Here is a 20,390-nt window from a genome sequence, read left to right on the forward strand (position 1 = left end):
ATGTGACATCATCGGCCCACCTAATAAATATTCATGACGAAATATTGCTAAACTTTAAAATTCAATAACTTTGTTATTTGTAATCTGATTTTGATGAAATGTTCAGTATTTTTCGCGGTGATTTCTACTCTATTTATTGAGCTATAAATACTGTCAGCCCGGACCATCCCTTTAAAAGCTGTCCTGCCTAGCTGTTTCTACGGGAGTTCCCATAAACAGAAACAGGAGAATACATATACCGTGTGAGTAAACAAAAAAAATGACACCTTAAAAATCCCCAATTTAAGGAAAAAAATATGCCATGAACACAGAATCATTATATGGCCTGAAAGAAAAAAACAATGATTTTTTTACTTTCGCTTATTGCAATATTCATATGAGAAACTAAATTGTCATGATGTACTACCCTATTCTGTGAACATAAAATTGGGTAAAAAAGAAATCTACCTGTCGTCAATTTTTCTATGTATTTCTTGAAATTATCATTGTGGACCTAACCCCTTTTGCAATTAAACTGGAATGAATCCAATGTCTTTTGATTAAACAAGTGTTTTTTCTTTGCCACTTTCATTCACGTTTTGATTTGAATTTCATTTTTTTGTAATCATCATAGTGACTAAAAATTCAGAGGCTTCGATATAGAAAACAATAAAATTCATGAAAAATGAACCTAACACCTTTTAACAAATGAGTTCTCCAGAAGAGTTTGGATTCAAAAGGGGTTAGGTCCACTCCAAGAAAATCATTTTTTTATTCTCCTATACCCTACCATGAGAACATAAGATTAGGCATGAAAGAAATCTACCCGTCTTCATATTCTAAAAGATATTCTTTTCCAAAAAAATCTATGTGGACCTTACCCCTTTTGCAACTAAACTAAAATTTACCTAACCCCTTTTGAAAAGGGTGATTTTTCTTTGCCATTTTAGTTCACTTTTTAAAATGAATTTCAAATTTTCTTTGGTATCATCTTATAGAGGTACTAAAAATCTAAACATTGAAACATAAAAATCAAATTTGATGAAAAACGGACCTAGCCCCTTTTGCAAGAGTGAGCTCTTCATATATAAACATTTTAACAAAGTGATGCGTATGACTCACTGTATTCACAGCCATGTTCTTCCTAGAGGTCCAAGTACAGGGCATATAACGATATATGGTTGGACTTGATATATGCCTTATTACGCAATATTATTTTTAAAAAGGTGTTAGCCAGCTGCTAGATAGTATCCTTGACTCCAGTACGCACATCTTTTAAAATCACAATATCGAGTCAAAATTACTACCAACGAACTACGTCATCAGGATAATTCATCCAATCAATGACCGTAAACTTTAGAAGACACGCCTCCGATTCGATCGATTGCACACAAATTGAGGCGCCAAATGAGGTGTGGGGTTGTTGTCTAAAATGAATACTGACTTCTGTCCAAGTTCATATTGCTGATTGTTCTTCTTTATTCCTGGTCATACTTTTTTGTTACGATCTGACTTTTCTCAGCCACGGTATTTTCTTGTAACCGGGTAAGACGTTATTTTATATCAATATCAAACTATAACGTTACATTTTTTTATGTGATTATAAACCGTTTACCGTTTTAGCTGCACCCGAAAAGGTTGGGTGAAAGTTGAGAAATATTGAAAATGTGTCTTGGGTAAAAGAAACGTATTTTCATGGGTAATTTTTACACGACATTACATTGTAAAAAAATAAAGTGCTAAAATTAGCACTGAAATCACTGTAAGTTTTAAGTTATCACTTCAGGTTTTACAGTGTACATAAAATTTAGAAAGTATTTAGCGTTAATTTACCCGACAAACATGCTTTGCCCTTTTAACCAATGTTTTGTAAACTTTTCTTTATTTTTTTTACATATTTGTTGATTTGATTTGGGGATGTAGTAGTCTAGAGGTTATGACTCACTTTCTATCCGAGGGACGTGGGTTCAATTCCCAACCATTGCGTATTTTCCTTCAGCAAGAAACTTACGCGTATATCGCTGCACTCATCCCAGGTGAGATGAATGGATACCGACATAGGAAGTAATTTCTCGAAAAGCTGTGAGCACCGGAATCAACAGACTATAGCACAGCGGGGGTAATATAGGAACGTCTTGAGCACCTTACAAGGTGGATACGTGCGCTATACAAATACCAAATATTATTCACAGTGCATGTACATTGTTTGAAAAGATGCTTATTGATTCTGTTACACTGTAAACATGAAGTGCTAATTATGCACTTATACAGTGCTTGTATAGTGACTGCACTATGAGTGATGATTTTCTAGTTCACATAATTTAAATTAGAAAGTCAGCGCTCGTAGTGGATGGAGTAACTATATAACCACTGTAAGTGCTAAATTAGCACTCCATTTTTTACAGTGTATTGTAATTTCTGATTTCGTACTTTACAATTGAGTGTCCTTATAAAAAAATCGACTTGAATATCCTCTCAATCTCTTCTTGTTTAAAAAATGCCTGATATTTACAGGACAAATTGCAGTAAAATTTAGGATATTTGAAGTACATGTAATGTGTTAAATCTTTTTAAAGTCAAATTCAGAAAATATGCTCAGAGTCTATTGCCTAAAAATGTCGCTGAGTGTACTTATCATTTTCACTTGAATTATGAATAAACTTATACATCAATTCCCGCGCATGAAGAAGTTAAAGGACTTTTATAAGAGGAATTAATGTGTGTGTGTGTAAGGGTTCGTGTATGTGTGAGTGTGTGTTTGGAGACCCTTCTGTTAGCTAGTCTACTTTGCTAACCCTTTCCTCTATTTAAGGTGTCTGAATTCGCAGACTACAATGACTTGTATTCTGAACGCTTTCCATTTCTGAAATAGGAACAGCAAGTTTTATGTGCAAAATCGTGTGCGAAGACCCACTTTCTCTTCAAACTTTTAATCGGGTCTGTGTCTGCAGAATATGTGCGACTTTATACCATACCATAATTAAAAGAAATCCACGCCTTTGTTTACGTGAGTGTGTGTGTGTGTGTGGGGGGTGGGTGTGTATCTAATCCATATATGCAGAAGACTCATGGCCACACGCAGAAATCTTTTCTGGTGGGTGTTTCATGTAAAGCTGTTCGTAAGATAAAAATGACTTACGTACGACTGGTGATCCTTTCTTGTGCGATGTCTCTGTATGATATATGACCTAAGAACATGTTCCAGTCGTGCGTAAAATTGTGCGTAACTTTATGAACAGCTTTATGAAACACCCGCCAAGTCCACGATCCGATTTCGGAACAAATCGCATTTTGCTCACTTTCTGAAAATATGTGAATTAAAATTGTATTTGAAGTTCAAATGAACTAAAAGAATTCGAATATAGTGCATTTGGATGATCGCAAAGCCTTTGACAAAACGATCGCACGAGCAATTGTGAAAGCTCTTATAAATATCCATTTTGCTTTTATTGAAACAAGGATGATAGCATAGTCACAGATTTGAACATAATATCCGTATGATGATTTAGAACATTACAGAGCAATGACTGTAAGATATTCCATGTCTCAATATTACAGCCAAATTTATACGTTCTATTGTAAATCGGGTAGCAGACCAATCGTAAGGTGGCCTCAAGGGAGCTTTCACAATCGCTCTTGCGATCGTTTGGTCACAATATATGTTGCACACAATTGCAACTGTTGTAAGCATTCGCACCCTAATTGTGAACAGGGCTTAAGACGCGTAAACACTGTTAAAAAACCCCTCGCCTTTGGGGGTACTTTTAATTTTTTAAAAGTGAAATTGTAAAAATTTGTGCATACTTATAGCGAATTTGTAAAAAGTTTCAGCATAAAATGTATGTTGTCCAAATCCTGCCCCCAAGGTGCGTAGGGCTATGAGAAACCTTGACGCTCTGAATATCTTGGAATATTAGAGGTGCTTAATCATAACAATTAATGGTGCTTATGGCTACCATTGATGCTGCAAACGCGTATAAGAACGTTGACCTCAGGTGTTCATACTTGATAGACCATGGCGCTTGACCTGTACCGCTCTTTCAAACATCACAATCAAATACAATCAAATCAAATACCCCCTACATGGGTGTTATATCGATTCTTTACAAAGAATAAGCATATTCCTTTATCACTCCGTCTCCATGGAATCAAATAATAAATCTGTAAACAACCATCGATTCACTTGACAAAATTATTAATAATAGTATCGATAATTACTTTGTTGTGCTCTATTAAACAGCATCTCATCCCATCAACAAGGGGATTGCATCTTTTCATGCACAGAATACATGTATCTCGCTTCCATGGATGCATTAAATATAAAATAACTAAATTTGTCAACAAAAACAGATTCGCTTGACAGCATTGCTGCCCATGATTTCTTACACCAAATTGGTGTTTCATAAAACTGTACAACCGACTTTACAGACCAATTATATTTCGATTCAAATGACTTACCACTTGATAGAGGATCACTATTTGTCCGTTAAGTTTTTCGTTACTTAAAGTGATACTCCAGGCTTAGAATAATATGATTTGAACAGATAAAGAATCTAAAATATTTAAGTTAAATCTTTTGAGATTTAAAAGTTAATCCTTGAGATTTGAAATCATTTCAAAATTCGGTTGGTCACTATTAAAGTATTAAGTATAGCAGCATCTTTCATCATACACATATCTATTTAAGTACACTCAGGTGATAATTATGATATATTTATAGTTTTCGAATCGTGTTTTCTTTATTGCGTCAGTCAATAGAGATTATTCAATTCATGGTTCTCCTTTCCTTTGTATGCGATGACGTCACATTAACTTAAAGCGGAAGCTCACCCTGTCTGTATAAAATCATAAAATTAAAGAAAATATTGGCAAAGGTTTGATGAATATCCATTATTTCCTCTTTATTTCCCTTTCCTCCCCACTTTCTTTATTTTCTCCTTGTCCTTTCTTGGACATCAGTTTTTTGAACTCATGTTTAAATATCTATCCGAATGATTCCTATGTATTTATAAGTTTTTTTGTTATGTTTTGTTTTGTTTTGGTTTTGTTTTAACAAAAAATACTATTTTGTTTTTGTTTATCTGTTTATATGCATATTCTCTTGTTTTGAACAAAATGTTGGAAATTGCCAGTGACGTTCTGTAATAAATTCAATTCAATTCATTAAAGAATAAGATGATTATGAATGATTTGTTTTCACGCTATATGATAGCGGCTCTCTCATTAATCAAGTACTGTAAATTAGAATATTTGTGAATACAAATATTCATTTAGAGAAGGAGTTATGAAATGATTATCCACCCCACACTCAATTTTAATTTTCTTAGAAAAGTCCATTTTTGGAATTCGTATCTCATGCATCACTTCGATCCATTACTTATCTTGCAAATGCATACAGTACATGTCTAACCAAAAATGATTATTCTAGAATATTAACTATTCTTAAACTTGAATTTAACTTTGACTTGTATTTCAAATACTTAAGTATTGTAAATTTTGTGAGAACCATGTATACCTGAGTTAGAATTATTTCCTCCTGTTGACATGTTTTGATCATCTTTTGTTCTGTTATGTGTATATACATTGTATCTTCATGTGTGTAAACCAGTGAAAAAAATCTTTTATTGAAAATATATTCAACTCGATTCAATTCAAAAGGAGCAGCTGACCGTATGTCTGTAATCTCACAAATTCAAACTTTAATTATTCACATCTCCATTATTTTCTATCGTATTTTCATTAAATCTTTGACAACATACTTTTACCCAACTCTTAATTCGGCGATCATAAAAGGCTGATAAAAACCAATAAGCACATGCTCCTACATTATACACTTTAGCTCCTTTGGCCGACAGACACGCGTATCATAATTAAAAAACTTTGGAGATAATGACGTGAATTTCATCATGGAATCCTCTTAGATGATAATTGTTGTATTTTCTCCTTTGTTTAATATTCAGAAAAAAAACGTTGGAAAAGTGTCGTGAGCCATGAAGTCTTTTTTAGTTCCCGTCCTTTTGATCTCCTTGGTGGCAGGTAAGAAAAGATCTCTTCCATTTCTGTTTAAGTCCCTGTCACATTTATTCGGAATCAGCAGGAATCAAGAATAATAAACTGGAATAAAAATATTTATATAAAGGGGCTTTTGAGGGCTGTGGGAATAACATTATAATTCCGAACACGATGTAGAGAGTAAATAGGGTGCGAATGTTTATCAATTTCTATACTAGTTTTGTATTTGTTTTTATTTCAATATTAATAACAAGTCTCCCCCCACCCCACACTAGAGTAGCCGACTCGACAAGCTGTCTGTTTTTTTTACTTTCCCTACATATTAAGTTTACGAGTTTTTGAAAAGAATTGTTAAGCCAGTTCGTAGTTCCTTTCTGCGCATGATCAAAATATTCTACGCATGATCAGAGGAAGGTCATTTGTACTAAAGTGACATGGTGGTTTAAAATCTAATGAGATAAGTACCAACTTTGAAGTCTTGTATTCTTTTGTAGTTTTCATTTACACCCACAAAAAAACACGAACGACTGGTATTTCACAGTTTGCCAAGTACATTGTGCAACATGCTATGATCTGCATTCAAAGTAGGAATACAACAAATACCTTCATAAAGTGTTCATTGGTATGTTATTCTAGTCACCTGGTCTATTCAATATCTTCATCCTGCTATCCCGCCTGCTATGTAAGGCAAGCTTACGTAACATCTTGCTTTGAAATCCGCCTATCATAATGAAAGAAATGAAAGGTCATTTGACCAAAATTGTCCATGAAGTAACTACGAACTGGGGCCCGTTGCAGAAAGAGTTGCGTTTAAACGCAAGTCAAAAAATCAAACGCAAGTCCCAAATGCGCGCTGTTGATTGGTTGAAAATCAAGTTGCGCATGATTTTTAGAGTTGCGATTGATTGCAACTCTTTCTGCAACGGGCCCCTGGTCTATAGTATGGACTTTCGCAATTGTATTGGGGCAGATCCTGGAACACAGCAAGTAAATGAAAGGTGCCCGTGAGGTCACAATGAATAGCTGGGAGGCCTTTGTCGAAAATTGGTGAACAAGGCGATCGTCCTAAGAGGCGGAGCTGACGAAAACTTGCAAACATCTCGTATGTCCAGAGTCACGGATGAAATTGCAGGCTGTTTTGATTCACCGGTTTTCGACAAAGCCTGCTACGTCATGAAGAGCTTTTGACAATGATTTTTGTTCCAGACAGTGTCTACGTAGTGGTTGCGAAAACATTTCCTATACTATATGCACAGCTATGGGTAGCTTTCGCATTGACCACGGGGGAAACTCTCTAATAGTCCAGGATAGAAGAGGCATAACCTTGTTTTTTTATATATACAATACTTTTTGATGGTTTCTTGTCAATTCGAGGGTGCTGATTACGAATCTGAATGATGCCACTCGTGTAACCTTGAGCATTTTCCGCAAATTGGCAAAATCCAATATGGCCGCCAAAATATGCAAATTACCCCTGAAAATCATAAAATTGTCCGCACATTGGCTGTGAAATGCATGAAATTGTGTAGCAGGAGTGAAATACAATCTTAAACAATAACTCTTTATAAAATATTTATTTTCCTGAAATTCAAAATGGCCGCAATAGGCCATTGTATACACTATCATGTACAATTTGAATAGGGAAAACTAATTTTCACAAAAATGAGCACTAAACTGCAAAAAATCGCGATGCATGAACGAAGTAATATATGCAAATCACCATTACTAACGAGATACATAATTTTTAATGTCATATATGGGAAAATTGGCTGTATTTTGATATCTAAAATAACCGCCACTGGCCCAAACAGTATTGCGTACAATTGCAATGGGAGCCAAAAAATTCTCAAGAGTGATCACTAAAATGCTTATTATGAAGATTAAACAATTGGAATACTGACTATAAACATAATTATTAACGAAATATATTACCAATATGCTATGTATATGGTAAATGTTGTATTCTGATATTCAAAATGGCTGCCAAATGCCCTAAAAGTATTATACACAATGAGAAATTGGAGAAAAGAAATCACAAGATTGAGCGCTAAAAATGCATATATATGTGATAAATTAACTGGATATTGTGTAAAAACGTATTTTCTAACGCAATATATCATTCAGGTTTGAATTTTGTGTTAAATACTGTATTTCGACTTTCAAAATGGCCGCCATCGACATGAACCGTATTATGTAAATGCAAAGTGGGAAACCAATATTGACAGGAGTGAGCAGCATAAATGCACGTAATAGTGATATATGAGTAAAATATTGTCTGAAAGCATCATTTCTATTAAGATATATCATTTATTCTGCCAGTTAGGTGATAAATACGGATATTTTAAAGTCAAAATGGCCGCTACAGTCCCTTACGGTATTATACACAATATGAATAGGAACAAATCATTTGATCAGTCAATTTGCTTGGTCACTAATGGTCACTATGGTCACTAATGGTGATGTATGAGTGGAATATTGTCTGGAAACATGATTTATAACAAAATATATAATTATCTTATGTAATTTAGGTGATAAATACTGTATTTCAACATTCAAAATGGCTGTCATATGCCCTTTTTGTGAATATCATTTGTCTCCACCCAAATTGTATAAATTATATACGACAAGTGCTTATGGTGGCCATTTTCAATTTAAAAATGCAGCATTTTATCACCTTAATTACACAACATTATGATATATCTAGTTAGAAACCATGGTTTTAGACAATAATTCACCTTTACATCACAATTGAAAATAACAGTAAAGTTTGAAGTCGATTATTTCTGAAATGGGTTTTCAACCGTCGTATACGACGGTTCGGATGACCGCCGACGAATTATATGCAATATTTAGAGTCAAGAAAAGCCAAATTCTGTCAAAATTATATGTCCCATATTACAATGTACACAATACTTTTAGGACCTATGGCTGCCATTTTGGATTTCAAAGTACAGCATTTATTACCTTCACCATGTCCACGACCCATATGTGATGTTTTCAGTTAGAAATAATGTTTAAAACAATATCCTTACTCGTACATCACAGTTATATGCATTTTATGATTCTCACTCTTGTGAATATAGTTTCCCTGTTCGCATGTTACATAATTTATTTAGGGCTTGTAGAGGTTATTTTGAATGTCAAAATACAGTATTTATCACCTATATGGAAGAAGAAATGCGATGATTGAAAAAAAAGTGTTTTCAAATAACGTTTTACTCATACAACATGATTATATGGATGTCATAGTCAAGCAAATCCAAATTCTTACAAAATTATATGTCCCAATTCACATTGTAGATAATACTGTTAGGGCCTATAGGGGCCATTTTGAATTTCATAATACAGTATTTATCTCATGCATGACAAAAGAAATGATATGTCAGATAACATTTTATTCATAGATCATAATTACATGCATTTTATGTTTCTTACTCTTGTGAAAATAAGTTTCTCTATTCGCATTGTACATAATTAATATATGGGTTATGGCGGCCATTTTGAATTTCAAAATACAGCATTTACCACATAAATGGCATATTTACAATTATGTTTTTAGTCAGTATTCCACTCGTTTATCTTAATAATCTGCATTTTAATGCTCAATCATGTCATTTTTTGGCCCCGGCCATTGCCATTGTACATAATACTCTTTGGGCCAGTGGCGGCTATTTTAGATATCAAAATACAGCAATGTTCCAATATTTAACATAATAAATAATATATCTCATTAGTAATGATGATTTCAATATATTACTTCGTTCATACATCGCGATTTTTGCAGTTTAGTGCTCATTTTTGTAAAAACTAGTTTTCCCTATTCAAATTGTTCATGATAGTGTATAGAATGGCCTATGGCGGCCATTTTCAATATCGGGAAAATATTTTGTCAAAAATTATCTTTTAAGATTGTATTTCACTCCTGCCACACAATTTCATGCATTTCACAGCCAATGTGAGGACAATTTTATGAGTTTCATGGGTAATTTGCATATTTTGGCGGCCATATTGGATTTTGCCAATTTGCGTAAAATGCTCAAGGTTACAGGAGTGGCATCGTTCAGATTCGTAATCAGCACCCTCGAATTGACAAAAAACCATCAAAAAATATTGTATATATAAAAAACAAGGTTTGGTCAATTTTCTATGGGGCCTATCCTGGACTAAACAGCGCACCAATTCCTTTGAAAGTGCAAATCAAATCACAAATCACAAATGAAGGTCTTTGTCAAAAGTTGGTGGACTGGAACAACAGATCATCCGAATATTTGCGCCGAACGAACGATTGCAAATATTTCGTTGTCCAGAGTCAAGAGATTCCGATGCTGTCCTGATCCATCAACTTTCGACAAAGCCACTCAGCTTTCCATTGTGAGTTGACTTGCATTTTCAAAGGAATTTGTGCGTCGTAGAGAGTTTCCCGTAGTAAATGCAAAAAGTCCGGCCGGATTGATAATACCTGATACGGTGGCTCAGCTTGGTTCGCCTCCTATGCTTCTCATGAATGGGAGATCGATTTCCGACCGAGTCATATACCAAATACTTTAAAGATGGGACCTTCTGCCTTCTTTTTACACTGCAAAAACTCTGGTGTTGATTTAACACTAGCCCGGAATCTATATACGTCCACACCAGAGAAGGGTTAAACAACCACGGTTTCGTTTTTGGTCTAACACCAGATATGTGATTATACAACACCAATTGGTATCAAAACAGCATCGGTTTGATTTCAAACTTGTGTTGTTTCAATACTTCCCTGGTGTGGAAATATATAGATTCCAGGCTGTTAAATCAACACCGGAGTTTTTGCAGTGTATGCGTTCGACAAATCAGAATGTAGAATGGTAATAATGGCATGATGGTATGCAGGGCCCGCTGTGAGAACTGTTCATTTGTGTTAAATTGGCTATATGGATAAATAAGAATTATTATTTTATGTTATAAAACACAGGAAGTTCGGCCATTAAATGCTTCGTATGTAATGGAGACCAATGTGCTGATCCTTTCAATGAAGATGCAGGACTAAAACAAACATGTCCAGCAGGCATCGAACACTGTTTGGTAAGGAATAACTCCTATTTCATAAACAATCATAACGATATGAAACATTTAAGCCCAGCGCAATCCGATGAGCCGTTATCTTTTTTTTAAATTAATCGCATTTTGCATTAAATGTGAAGGTACCAAAAAGTAATCTCACTTTATCTGAAGTACGGCAAAATGGTAGGAATTATAAAATCATAATTTTGCTTCGCGGTATTCTCTGTGGTCGGGTTAAAGTCCAAATTAGTCTAGTTCTAGACGATTTTAATCGAATCTATTTTCACGGAATATATATACTATCCCATGGGTACGCCCAGCCGAGTTTGCGCGCACACTCGGCTGGGCGTACGCACGGGATAGTCGGTGAAAATAGATTCGATTAAAATCGTCTAGAACTAGACTATAAGTCCAAATCGGCTTCGAGTCGAACCAACGATGACGTCATAGTAGTCCAGGATAGGCCCCATAGAAAATTGACCAAACCTTGTTTTTTTATATATACAATATTTTTTGATGGTTTCTTGTCAATTCGAGGGTGCTGATTACGAATCTGAACGATGCCACTCATGTAACCTTGAGCATTTTCCGCAAATTGGCAAAATCCAATAGGTCCGCCAAAATATGCAAATTACCCATGAAACTCATAAAATTGTCCTCACATTGGCTGTGAAATGCATGAAATTGTGTGGCAGGAGTGAAGTGCAATCTTAAAAAATAATTTTTGACAAAATATTTATTTTCCCGATATTAAAAATGGCAGCCATACATCATTCTATACACTATCATGAACAATTTGAATAGGGAAAAATAGTTTTTACAAAAATGAGCACTAAACTGAAAAAATCGCGATGTATGAACGAAGTAATATATTGAAATCATCATTACTAATGAGATATATTATTTATTATGTTAGATGTTGGAACATTGCTGTATTTTGATATCTAAAATAGCCGCCACTGGCCCAAAGAGTATTATGTACAATGGCAATGGCCGGGGCCAAAAAAATGACATGATTGAGCATTAAAATGCAGATTATTAAGATAAACGAGTGGAATACTGACTAAAAACATAATTGTAAATATGCCATTTATGTGGTAAATGCTGTATTTTGAAATTAAAAATGGCCGCCATAACCCATATATTAATTTTGTACAATGCGAATAGAGAAAATAATTTTCACAAGAGTAAGAAACATAAAATGCATGTAATTATGATCTATGAATAAAACATTATCTGACATGTTTTATAGCAAGACATATCATTTCTTTTGTCATGCATGAGATAAATACTGTATTATGAAATTCAAAATGGCCCCTATAGGCCCTAACAGTATTATCTACAATGTGAATTGGGACATATAATTTTGTAAGAATTTGGATTTGCTTGACTATGACATCCATATAATCATGTTTTATGAGTAAAACGTTATACTTTTTTTTTTCAATCATCGCATTTCTTCTTCCATGTAGGTGATAAATACTGTAGTTTTACATTCAAAATAACCTCTACAAGCCCTAAATAATTTATGTAACATGCGAACAGGGAAACTATATTCACAAGAGTGAGAATCATAAAATGCATATAACTGTGATGTACGAGTAAGGATATTGTTTTAAACATTATTTCTAACTGAAAACATCACATATGGGTCGTGGACATGGTGGAGGTAATAAATGCTGTACTTTGAAATCCAAAATGGCTGCCATAGGTCCTAAAAGTATTGTGTACATTGTAACATGGGACATATAATTTTGACAGAATTTGGCTTTTCTTGACTCTAAATATTGCATATAATTGTGAATTGTGATGTAAAGGTGAATTATTGTCTAAAACTATGGTTTCTAACTAGATATATCATAATGTTGTGTAATTAAGGTGATAAAATGCTGCATTTTTAAATTGAAAATGGCCACCATAAGCACTTATCGTATATATACAATTTGGGTGGAGACAAATGATATTCACAAAAAGGGCATATGACAGCTATTTTGAATGTTGAAATACAGTATTTATCACCTAAATTACATAAGATAATTATATATTTTGTTATAAATCATGTTTTCAGACAATATTCCACTCATACATCACCATTAGTGACCATAGTGACCATTAGTAACCAAGCAAATTGACTGATCAAATGATTTGTTCCTATTCATATTGTGTATAATACCGTAAGGGACTGTAGCGGCCATTTTGACTTTAAAATAACCGTATTTATCACCTAACTGGCAGAATAAATGATATATCTTAATAGAAATGATGCTTTCAGACAATATTTTACTCATAGATCACTATTACGTGCATTTATGGTGCTCACTCCTGTCAATATTGGTTTCCCACTTTGCATTTACATAATACGGTTAACGTCGATGGCGGCCATTTTGAAAGTTGAAATACAGTATTTAACACAAACTTCAAACCTGAATGATATATTGCGTTAGAAAATACGTTTTTAGACAGTATCCAGTTAATTTATCACATATATATGCATTTTAGCGCTCAATCTTGTGATTTCTTTTCTCCCATTTCTCATTGTGTATAATACTTTTAGGGCATTTGGCAGCCATTTTGAATATCAGAATACAACATTTACCATATACATAGCATATTGGTAATATATTTCGTTAATAATTATGTTTATAGTCAGTATTCCAATTGTTTAATCTTCATAATAAGCATTTTAGTGATCACTCTTGAGAATTTTTTGGCTCCCATTGCAATTGTACGCAATACTGTTTGGGCCAGTGGCGGTTATTTTAGATATCAAAATACAGCCAATTTTCCCATATATGACATTAAAAATTATGTATCTCGTTAGTAATGGTGATTTGCATATATTACTTCGTTCATGCATCGCGATTTTTTGCAGTTTAGTGCTCATTTTTGTGAAAATTAGTTTTCCCTATTCAAATTATACATGATAGTGTATACAATTGCCTATTGCGGCCATTTTGAATTTCAGGAAAATAAATGTTTTATTAAGAATTATTATTTAAGATTGTATTTCAATCCTGCCACACAATTTCATGCATTTCACAGCCAATGTGCGGAAAATTTTATGATTTTCAGGGGTAATTTGCATATTTTGGCGGCCATATTGGATTTTGCCAATTTGCGGAAAATGCTCAAGGTTACACGAGTGGCATCATTCAGATTCGTAATCAGCACCCTCGAATTGACAAGAAACCATCAAAAAGTATTGTATATACAGTGCGTCCCAGAAAAAACTAAACCGAGATTTAGTGATGATTTATCATAACTTAATCATAAATAAAATAGACAAATGACCTACCAACGTAAAGCTTAGAATCTCCTCTTTCATCTGGTACTACTTAGATTATTCCTCATTCACGCATGAGTGAGCAAAAACAATTCAAAGAAAGGATGCCAAAATCTCATTTGGCGGGGTGTATCTAAATTTCAAACAGAAAGTCACATGACCAAAAAGTTCAATATCTGCTCTTTTATTTCATACCTTAATCACAAAAAATGGTCAAGAAGTAAAAAAGTTATGATCCCTCGAAACAATGCTTGTATTTCCATAATTTCGTTAAGATAAACGCGTTTTCACCAGTTTCCCACAGAAGCTATCGCACGGTAACAAAAGAGTTAATGCATGGGTGATCGTCAACAAAACGGAGCGTCGAGTGAGTTTGAACGCTAACCTGTAAAACCTCTTCATTTTATGAAATTATTGAAATTCAAGCCTTATTTCAAATAACCAGAACTTTGTTATTCCATAACCATTTTCTGTAATTGAGGTATCAAAATAAAGAGCAGATATTGAACTTTTTAAAAATGTGGTTTTCTTTTAAAAACCCAGATACGGCCCGCCAAGAGATTTTTTGGAATCCCCTTTTCAAATTGTCTTTGCTCACTCATGCGTGAATGAGAAATAATTTAAGTAATTTCAGATGAAAGAGGAGATTCTAAGCTTTAGACTGGTAGGTCATTTGTCTATTGTATTTGTGATAAAGTTATGATAAATCATCGATAAATCTCGGTTTCGTTTTTTGTGGGACGCACTGTATAAAAAAACAACGTTATGCCTCTTTTATCCTGGACTATAGTGATTTGAATTGAATTTACTTTTATCCCCACAAGGAGGCTCGAACTACGGACTGAATTTCGATGTCAGTCTATCATGTCTATAGTCATTTTCATATTCTGAACTCTGATCGCTAATATCTTATCTGCTTGAATGTTCGTCATTTCAAAAGTTATTACAATTTATTTGAAATTCGGATCGCAGCGAATCGGCGTGTGCGCCGGGCTTGAAATGAATTATTTCTCAGCGATTTCCTCGACCGTTACACGACTGTCAAGTTCTTTACGCACCCTTATGTCATGTATGTGTACTTATTCGTACCTTTCCATTGTTAGAGCACCCTCATGTGTACTTATTCGCACCTTTCCATTGTAGAGCACCCTTATGTGTACTTATTCCCACCTTTCCATAGTTAGAGCACCCTTATGTGAACTTATTCCCACCTTTCCATTGTTAGAGCACCCTTATGTGAACTTATTCCCACCTTTCCATAGTTAGAGCACCCTTATGTGTACTTATTCCCACCTTTCCATTGTTTGAGCACCCTTATGTGTACTTATTCGCACCGTTCCATAGCTAGAGAGCACCCTTATGTGAACTTATTTGCACCTAGTAGAGCACCCTTATGTGAACTTATTCGCACCTTTCCATTGTAGAGCACCCTTATGTGTACTTATTCGCACCTTTCCATAGTTAGAGCACCCTTATGTGTACTTATTCGCACCTTTCCATTATTAGAGCACCCTTATGTGTAATTATTCGCACATTTCCATTGTTAGAGCACCCTTAGTGTGAACTTATTTGCACCTAGTAGAGCTCCCTTATGTGAACTTATTCGCACCTTTTCATTGTTTGAGCACCCATTATTATTATGTGTACTTATTCGCACTTTTCCATTGTTAGAGCACCCTTATGTGAACTTATTCGCACCTTTCCATTATTAGAGCACCCTTATGTGTAATTATTCGCAAATTTCCATTGTTAGAGCACCCTTATGTGAACTTATTCGCACCTTTCCATAGAGCACCCTTATGTGAACTCATTCGCACCTTTCCCATGTTTGAGCACCCTTATATGAACTTATTCGCACCTTTAGATTGTTAGAGCCCCTTTAGGTGTACTTATTCGCACATTTCCATTGTTGGAGCACATCTTATGTGAACCTATGTACCTTTCTTTTCTTTGAACACCTTTGAATGTTCACGCCTTTCTATTCTCTTTAAGCACCTTAAACGTAATCACGTATGCCTCCCTAATCTTTGAGCACCATCTGACCATATACTTAATTAAAACTTTCCACATTTTGATTACCTTTAAGTGTACATATTACGCCTTAAGTCTCCCAGCAACATTCTGTGTTTCTTTAAGTACCTTTATCTTTACTTATTCACGCCTTTTCACACCATTTGACATGCAAATAAAAAATGCACGCAGATCCCCCGGGATTTCTTTTTTTTTTTTTGGGGGGGGGCAAAACGCCCATGTCCTAACAGTCATTTCTTAGCTTTACTCATATGAATATTTTCTTAAGCCCTATTTGAATAGTTCGAGCGCGAAGCGAGAGCTAAGCATTTTTAGAATTTGATGTATTTTGTGCTGAAAATTGAACATTCTTGGCAATGTTTGTAAACATGCGTTTTTTGCATTCATATTTAGCCATTAAGACGATATTTCAACTATTAAATGATGCAAACGCGAAGCGCGAGTTGATTTTAAAACATTCTGACCTTAAGAGAAATAAGCCCTTTTTTGTAATCATTAATGATCTAGGTATAAAACCAAACAATTGTTGCGAGCGCGTCAACACCAAATCTTAATCGAAGGTTAAGTTTTTGAAATTAAAGTATAAAAGTAAAATAGACAATCCCTTGAATTTCCAATTCATTTTCCCCCATCCCTCCATTTTCTTTATTCTAATTCCCCTCCAGCGAATTTTCAACATTGCACCGAGAATGGTAACATTGAGCAAGAAACACGAACACATCACCCCTCTTCTTCGATCACTTCATTGGCTTCCGGTTCACTCTAGCTCTCGCATAACGCTCACAATTCTACTAATCATGCTAATTGTGTACAAAACTACCCATGGGTTCATCAGGAAATATTTGTCAAAATCTGCTACTGAAAAATTTGTTCATGCTGTGATTTCTTCGCGACTTGACTTCGGGCCATGCCTTACTTTACAATTTACCCAACACCCAGCTGTCTAAACTCCAAAAGCTCCAGAACGCTGCAGCACGTTTGGTCACCCTATCTAAAAACATGTTCATATCACACCCATTCTGAAATCCCTTCGTTGGTTAAAGGGGTGGTCCAGGCTGAAAGTATTTATATAAATAGAAGAGAATGCAATGAGCAAAATGCCAAAAATTTCGTCAAAATCGGACAACAAATAGCAAAGTTATTGAATTTTAAAGTTTAGTAATATTTTGTAAAAACAGCCGTCATGAATATTCATTAGGTGGGCTGATGATGTCACGTCTCCACTTGTTCTTTTGTATTTTATTATATGAAATTAGGTTTATTCAATTTTTTCCTCCAAGAACTAGAAAAATTGGATTGACAACTGATTTAGTGCAATAGATATTCATTGCTGCAACTTATTTCATTATAAGGGAGACATATTATGCACACAAGTATGAAATAATGAAAAAAATATGATTTTATGTAATAACATAAGAAAACGGAAAGTGGAGATATGACATCATCAGCTAACCTCATGAATATTCATGACGACCGTTTTAACGAAATATTGCTTAACTTTAAACTCCAATAACTTTATCATTTGATCATTGATACTTTTAAACGTTACCTGTTACTCTTAATTGTTCCTGGATCTATTACTATTATATTTGTACCTGTTCTCTTCCGTTCTTGTTTCTTCTTTCACTGCGCCTTGGGCACTCTGCCAGGTGGATTTGGCGCATTACAAATCACATATATTATTATTATTATAATATGTCACCCAAATATCTCCAAGACCTTATTTCCCTTCGTTCTTCCTCTTCTGTCAGATCCTACGTTCATCGTATTCCAATAATTTGAATCATGGCCCTCGAACTAAGACCTGATATTGTGATCGCGCATTTTCTGTAATTGATTGATTGATTGCATTTATTCTTTTTCATTCCAAAATTTAACAAAAGTTACAGTGTATAGCAAAACACAAAAATATAATATACAGAAATGAAAAAAGGGAACCCACTGGAAAGCGAAGCTTGTTATTATAGGTTCCCTGCCATTATATCTTTGATCAATGAAATTCAAATCGTAAATTGAAAGGTTTATACGATGAAAAAGAATACTACTGGAGTACTGGGGTCAAGCTTTTTAATGCCTACTATGTATTATATCATACCCCTGCTGTATAAAAACCCATGAGTTCTGGAGTGTGTGAACAGACAATCACTTGGACAAGACAGGACGAATGAAAACAAAACAATTGCACCCAACCTCTGGAATAAACTCCCAATTCATATCCATATCTTTTTTTAATGGATTGACTGTATATTATTATAATCTGCCAACCTGTCTGCTTTGAAACACCAGTATAAAGCGCCCTACAAATGTTATTATCATTATTATTATTATAAGTTGTTTTTCTTTTGTCTTTTAGAAAACCGAAGCCACAGTTAATGTATTGCGTTCGTGCGCCGTAGGTGCATGCGAAGTCCGTTGTGTAAATGGTGTTTGTTGCTGCAAAGGAGACTCGTGCAACGGAAGTACCGCCGTGTCAGTCAGCTTCGTTGCTATGGGCGTGGCTATGCTGGTTGCCCTCATCTTTTCCAGACAATAAGATGGACCAGAGGCATCACGTGACCATCGCCATCGGCTCATCAGTTCAAAATTATCCAATTTTAAAATACAATTCCAGCCCAACAAAATGTTGATTTGAATAAAAAGAGAAATATCCAACAAGTATAACACTGAAGATTTCATCAAAATTGGATGTAAAATAAGAAAGTTATGACGTTTGAAAGTTTCGCTTAATTTCACAAAACAGTTATATGCACATCCTGATAGATATGCAAATGAGGAGACTGATGACATCATCCACTCACTAGTGTAATGCTATAATTTTTCTCTATATATTTAAATCAACATTTTTCTGTTGTGGACTTGACCTTTAACGGATTGCAGTTGCAGTGTAGCTATCAAAATATCGTTCTTTGTAAATTAATGTGTGTAATAATTTATAGCGGGGGAGGGGGGGGGGGGGGGCTTGCGTGTAATGGCACTTTGGATATACAGCCCTTACGTCCACTTTTCACTTTCCAGAAGTACATTGCGCATACCATTTTCACAATTTATTGATTTTCAACTAGGCGTTGTGGTGAGCGCCGGTAATCCAAGCTGTGGGGAAGTTACAAATTGACGCAGAGGTTCGAGGTTCGAGCCCTGGTCACGTCTTTCGGATGGTGACGTAAAAGGTCGGTCCCAGACGTAAATAATCATATCTGATTGATACACGTCTGACAAAACTCAAAACACACACACACATTCTCCCCCGTTAGTACGCCCATCATTGTATGCCCAAACCTCTGAACATTAATACGCTGGTGAGAAACATTTTTTAAAATAAAAATATCATCAAAATATTTCAATTACTCATTATTCATAGATGTTCCATTTGAATTTCAGTTGCTTTCAATCGGTATGTAACGCTTCACTCCATTGGTTGAACCATTTACCTGCACGGGACGCTCGCTCAGTATATACTGCATCAATGAGATTACGCTTTAAATATAGGTTTTCCCGTCCAATTTCATCAGGGTTGCATTTAAATTAGTGAAAGGACTTTCAAATTCGAAATATTTTGTCAACCCTCTGCACACATGGTTCATTTCCATTTATTCATCATTTAATTCCGTTCTATATCATTCCTTTGAATTTGGTAGAAATTCAATTTAGGGAGAAATTCGTTCAAATTAATGGCCCAAAGTCGTCATTTAATTTCGCAACGACGAACTGATCGTTTAATTTCACCCAAAATACCATTTTCAATTTCATCAATCGGCACACATATTTGCACTTTAAACGTCCAAATTCAGATAACATGTTTCTGTGTTCATTTTTCTTTTATAACGTTATACAATTTTTTTTCTCCAAACTTTACCCTACCTTTTTTCTGATCTTTCAGTTAGAATAATTTTAGTCCATTATGTTTGATAAAGACGTAATTCATGTAACACTTATATGATATAGGATATGGTTGTGAACGGTTATTCTTTTAGTGATTAATGAGTGGGTGCAGGGGCGGATCAAGGATTTCCAAAAAAAGGGGCATTTTCCCTAGGAATTTGACGAG

The 20,390-nt window shown here is 34.8% G+C and overlaps 1 protein-coding gene across 1 annotated transcript; it reads left to right on the forward strand.

Moving 5' to 3' along the window:
- The first annotated feature begins 1,399 nt into the window (after positions 1-1,399).
- LOC121421655 (ly-6/neurotoxin-like protein 1) lies at positions 1,400-19,033 on the forward strand. Its single transcript, XM_041616421.1, has 4 exons — positions 1,400-1,524; positions 5,940-6,015; positions 10,943-11,052; positions 18,699-19,033. Exons 2-4 carry the CDS (start codon positions 5,970-5,972, stop codon positions 18,876-18,878), a joined length of 336 nt encoding a protein of 111 aa, XP_041472355.1. The 5' UTR covers positions 1,400-1,524; positions 5,940-5,969; the 3' UTR covers positions 18,879-19,033.
- The last annotated feature ends 1,357 nt before the right edge of the window (positions 19,034-20,390 follow it).

Source organism: Lytechinus variegatus, chromosome 9 (assembly GCF_018143015.1).
Source record: "Lytechinus variegatus isolate NC3 chromosome 9, Lvar_3.0, whole genome shotgun sequence".
NCBI classification, from domain to species: domain Eukaryota; kingdom Metazoa; phylum Echinodermata; class Echinoidea; order Temnopleuroida; family Toxopneustidae; genus Lytechinus; species Lytechinus variegatus.

Coding starts and splice junctions, on each gene's coding strand:
- LOC121421655 (XM_041616421.1), top strand. CDS start 5,970: ATGAAGTCTTTTTTAGTTCCCGTCCTTTTGATCTCCTTGGTGGCAG. Junction 6,016..10,942: donor TTTGATCTCCTTGGTGGCAG/GTAAGAAAAGAT, acceptor TATAAAACACAG/GAAGTTCGGCCATTAAATGC. Junction 11,053..18,698: donor CAGGCATCGAACACTGTTTG/GTAAGGAATAAC, acceptor TTTGTCTTTTAG/AAAACCGAAGCCACAGTTAA.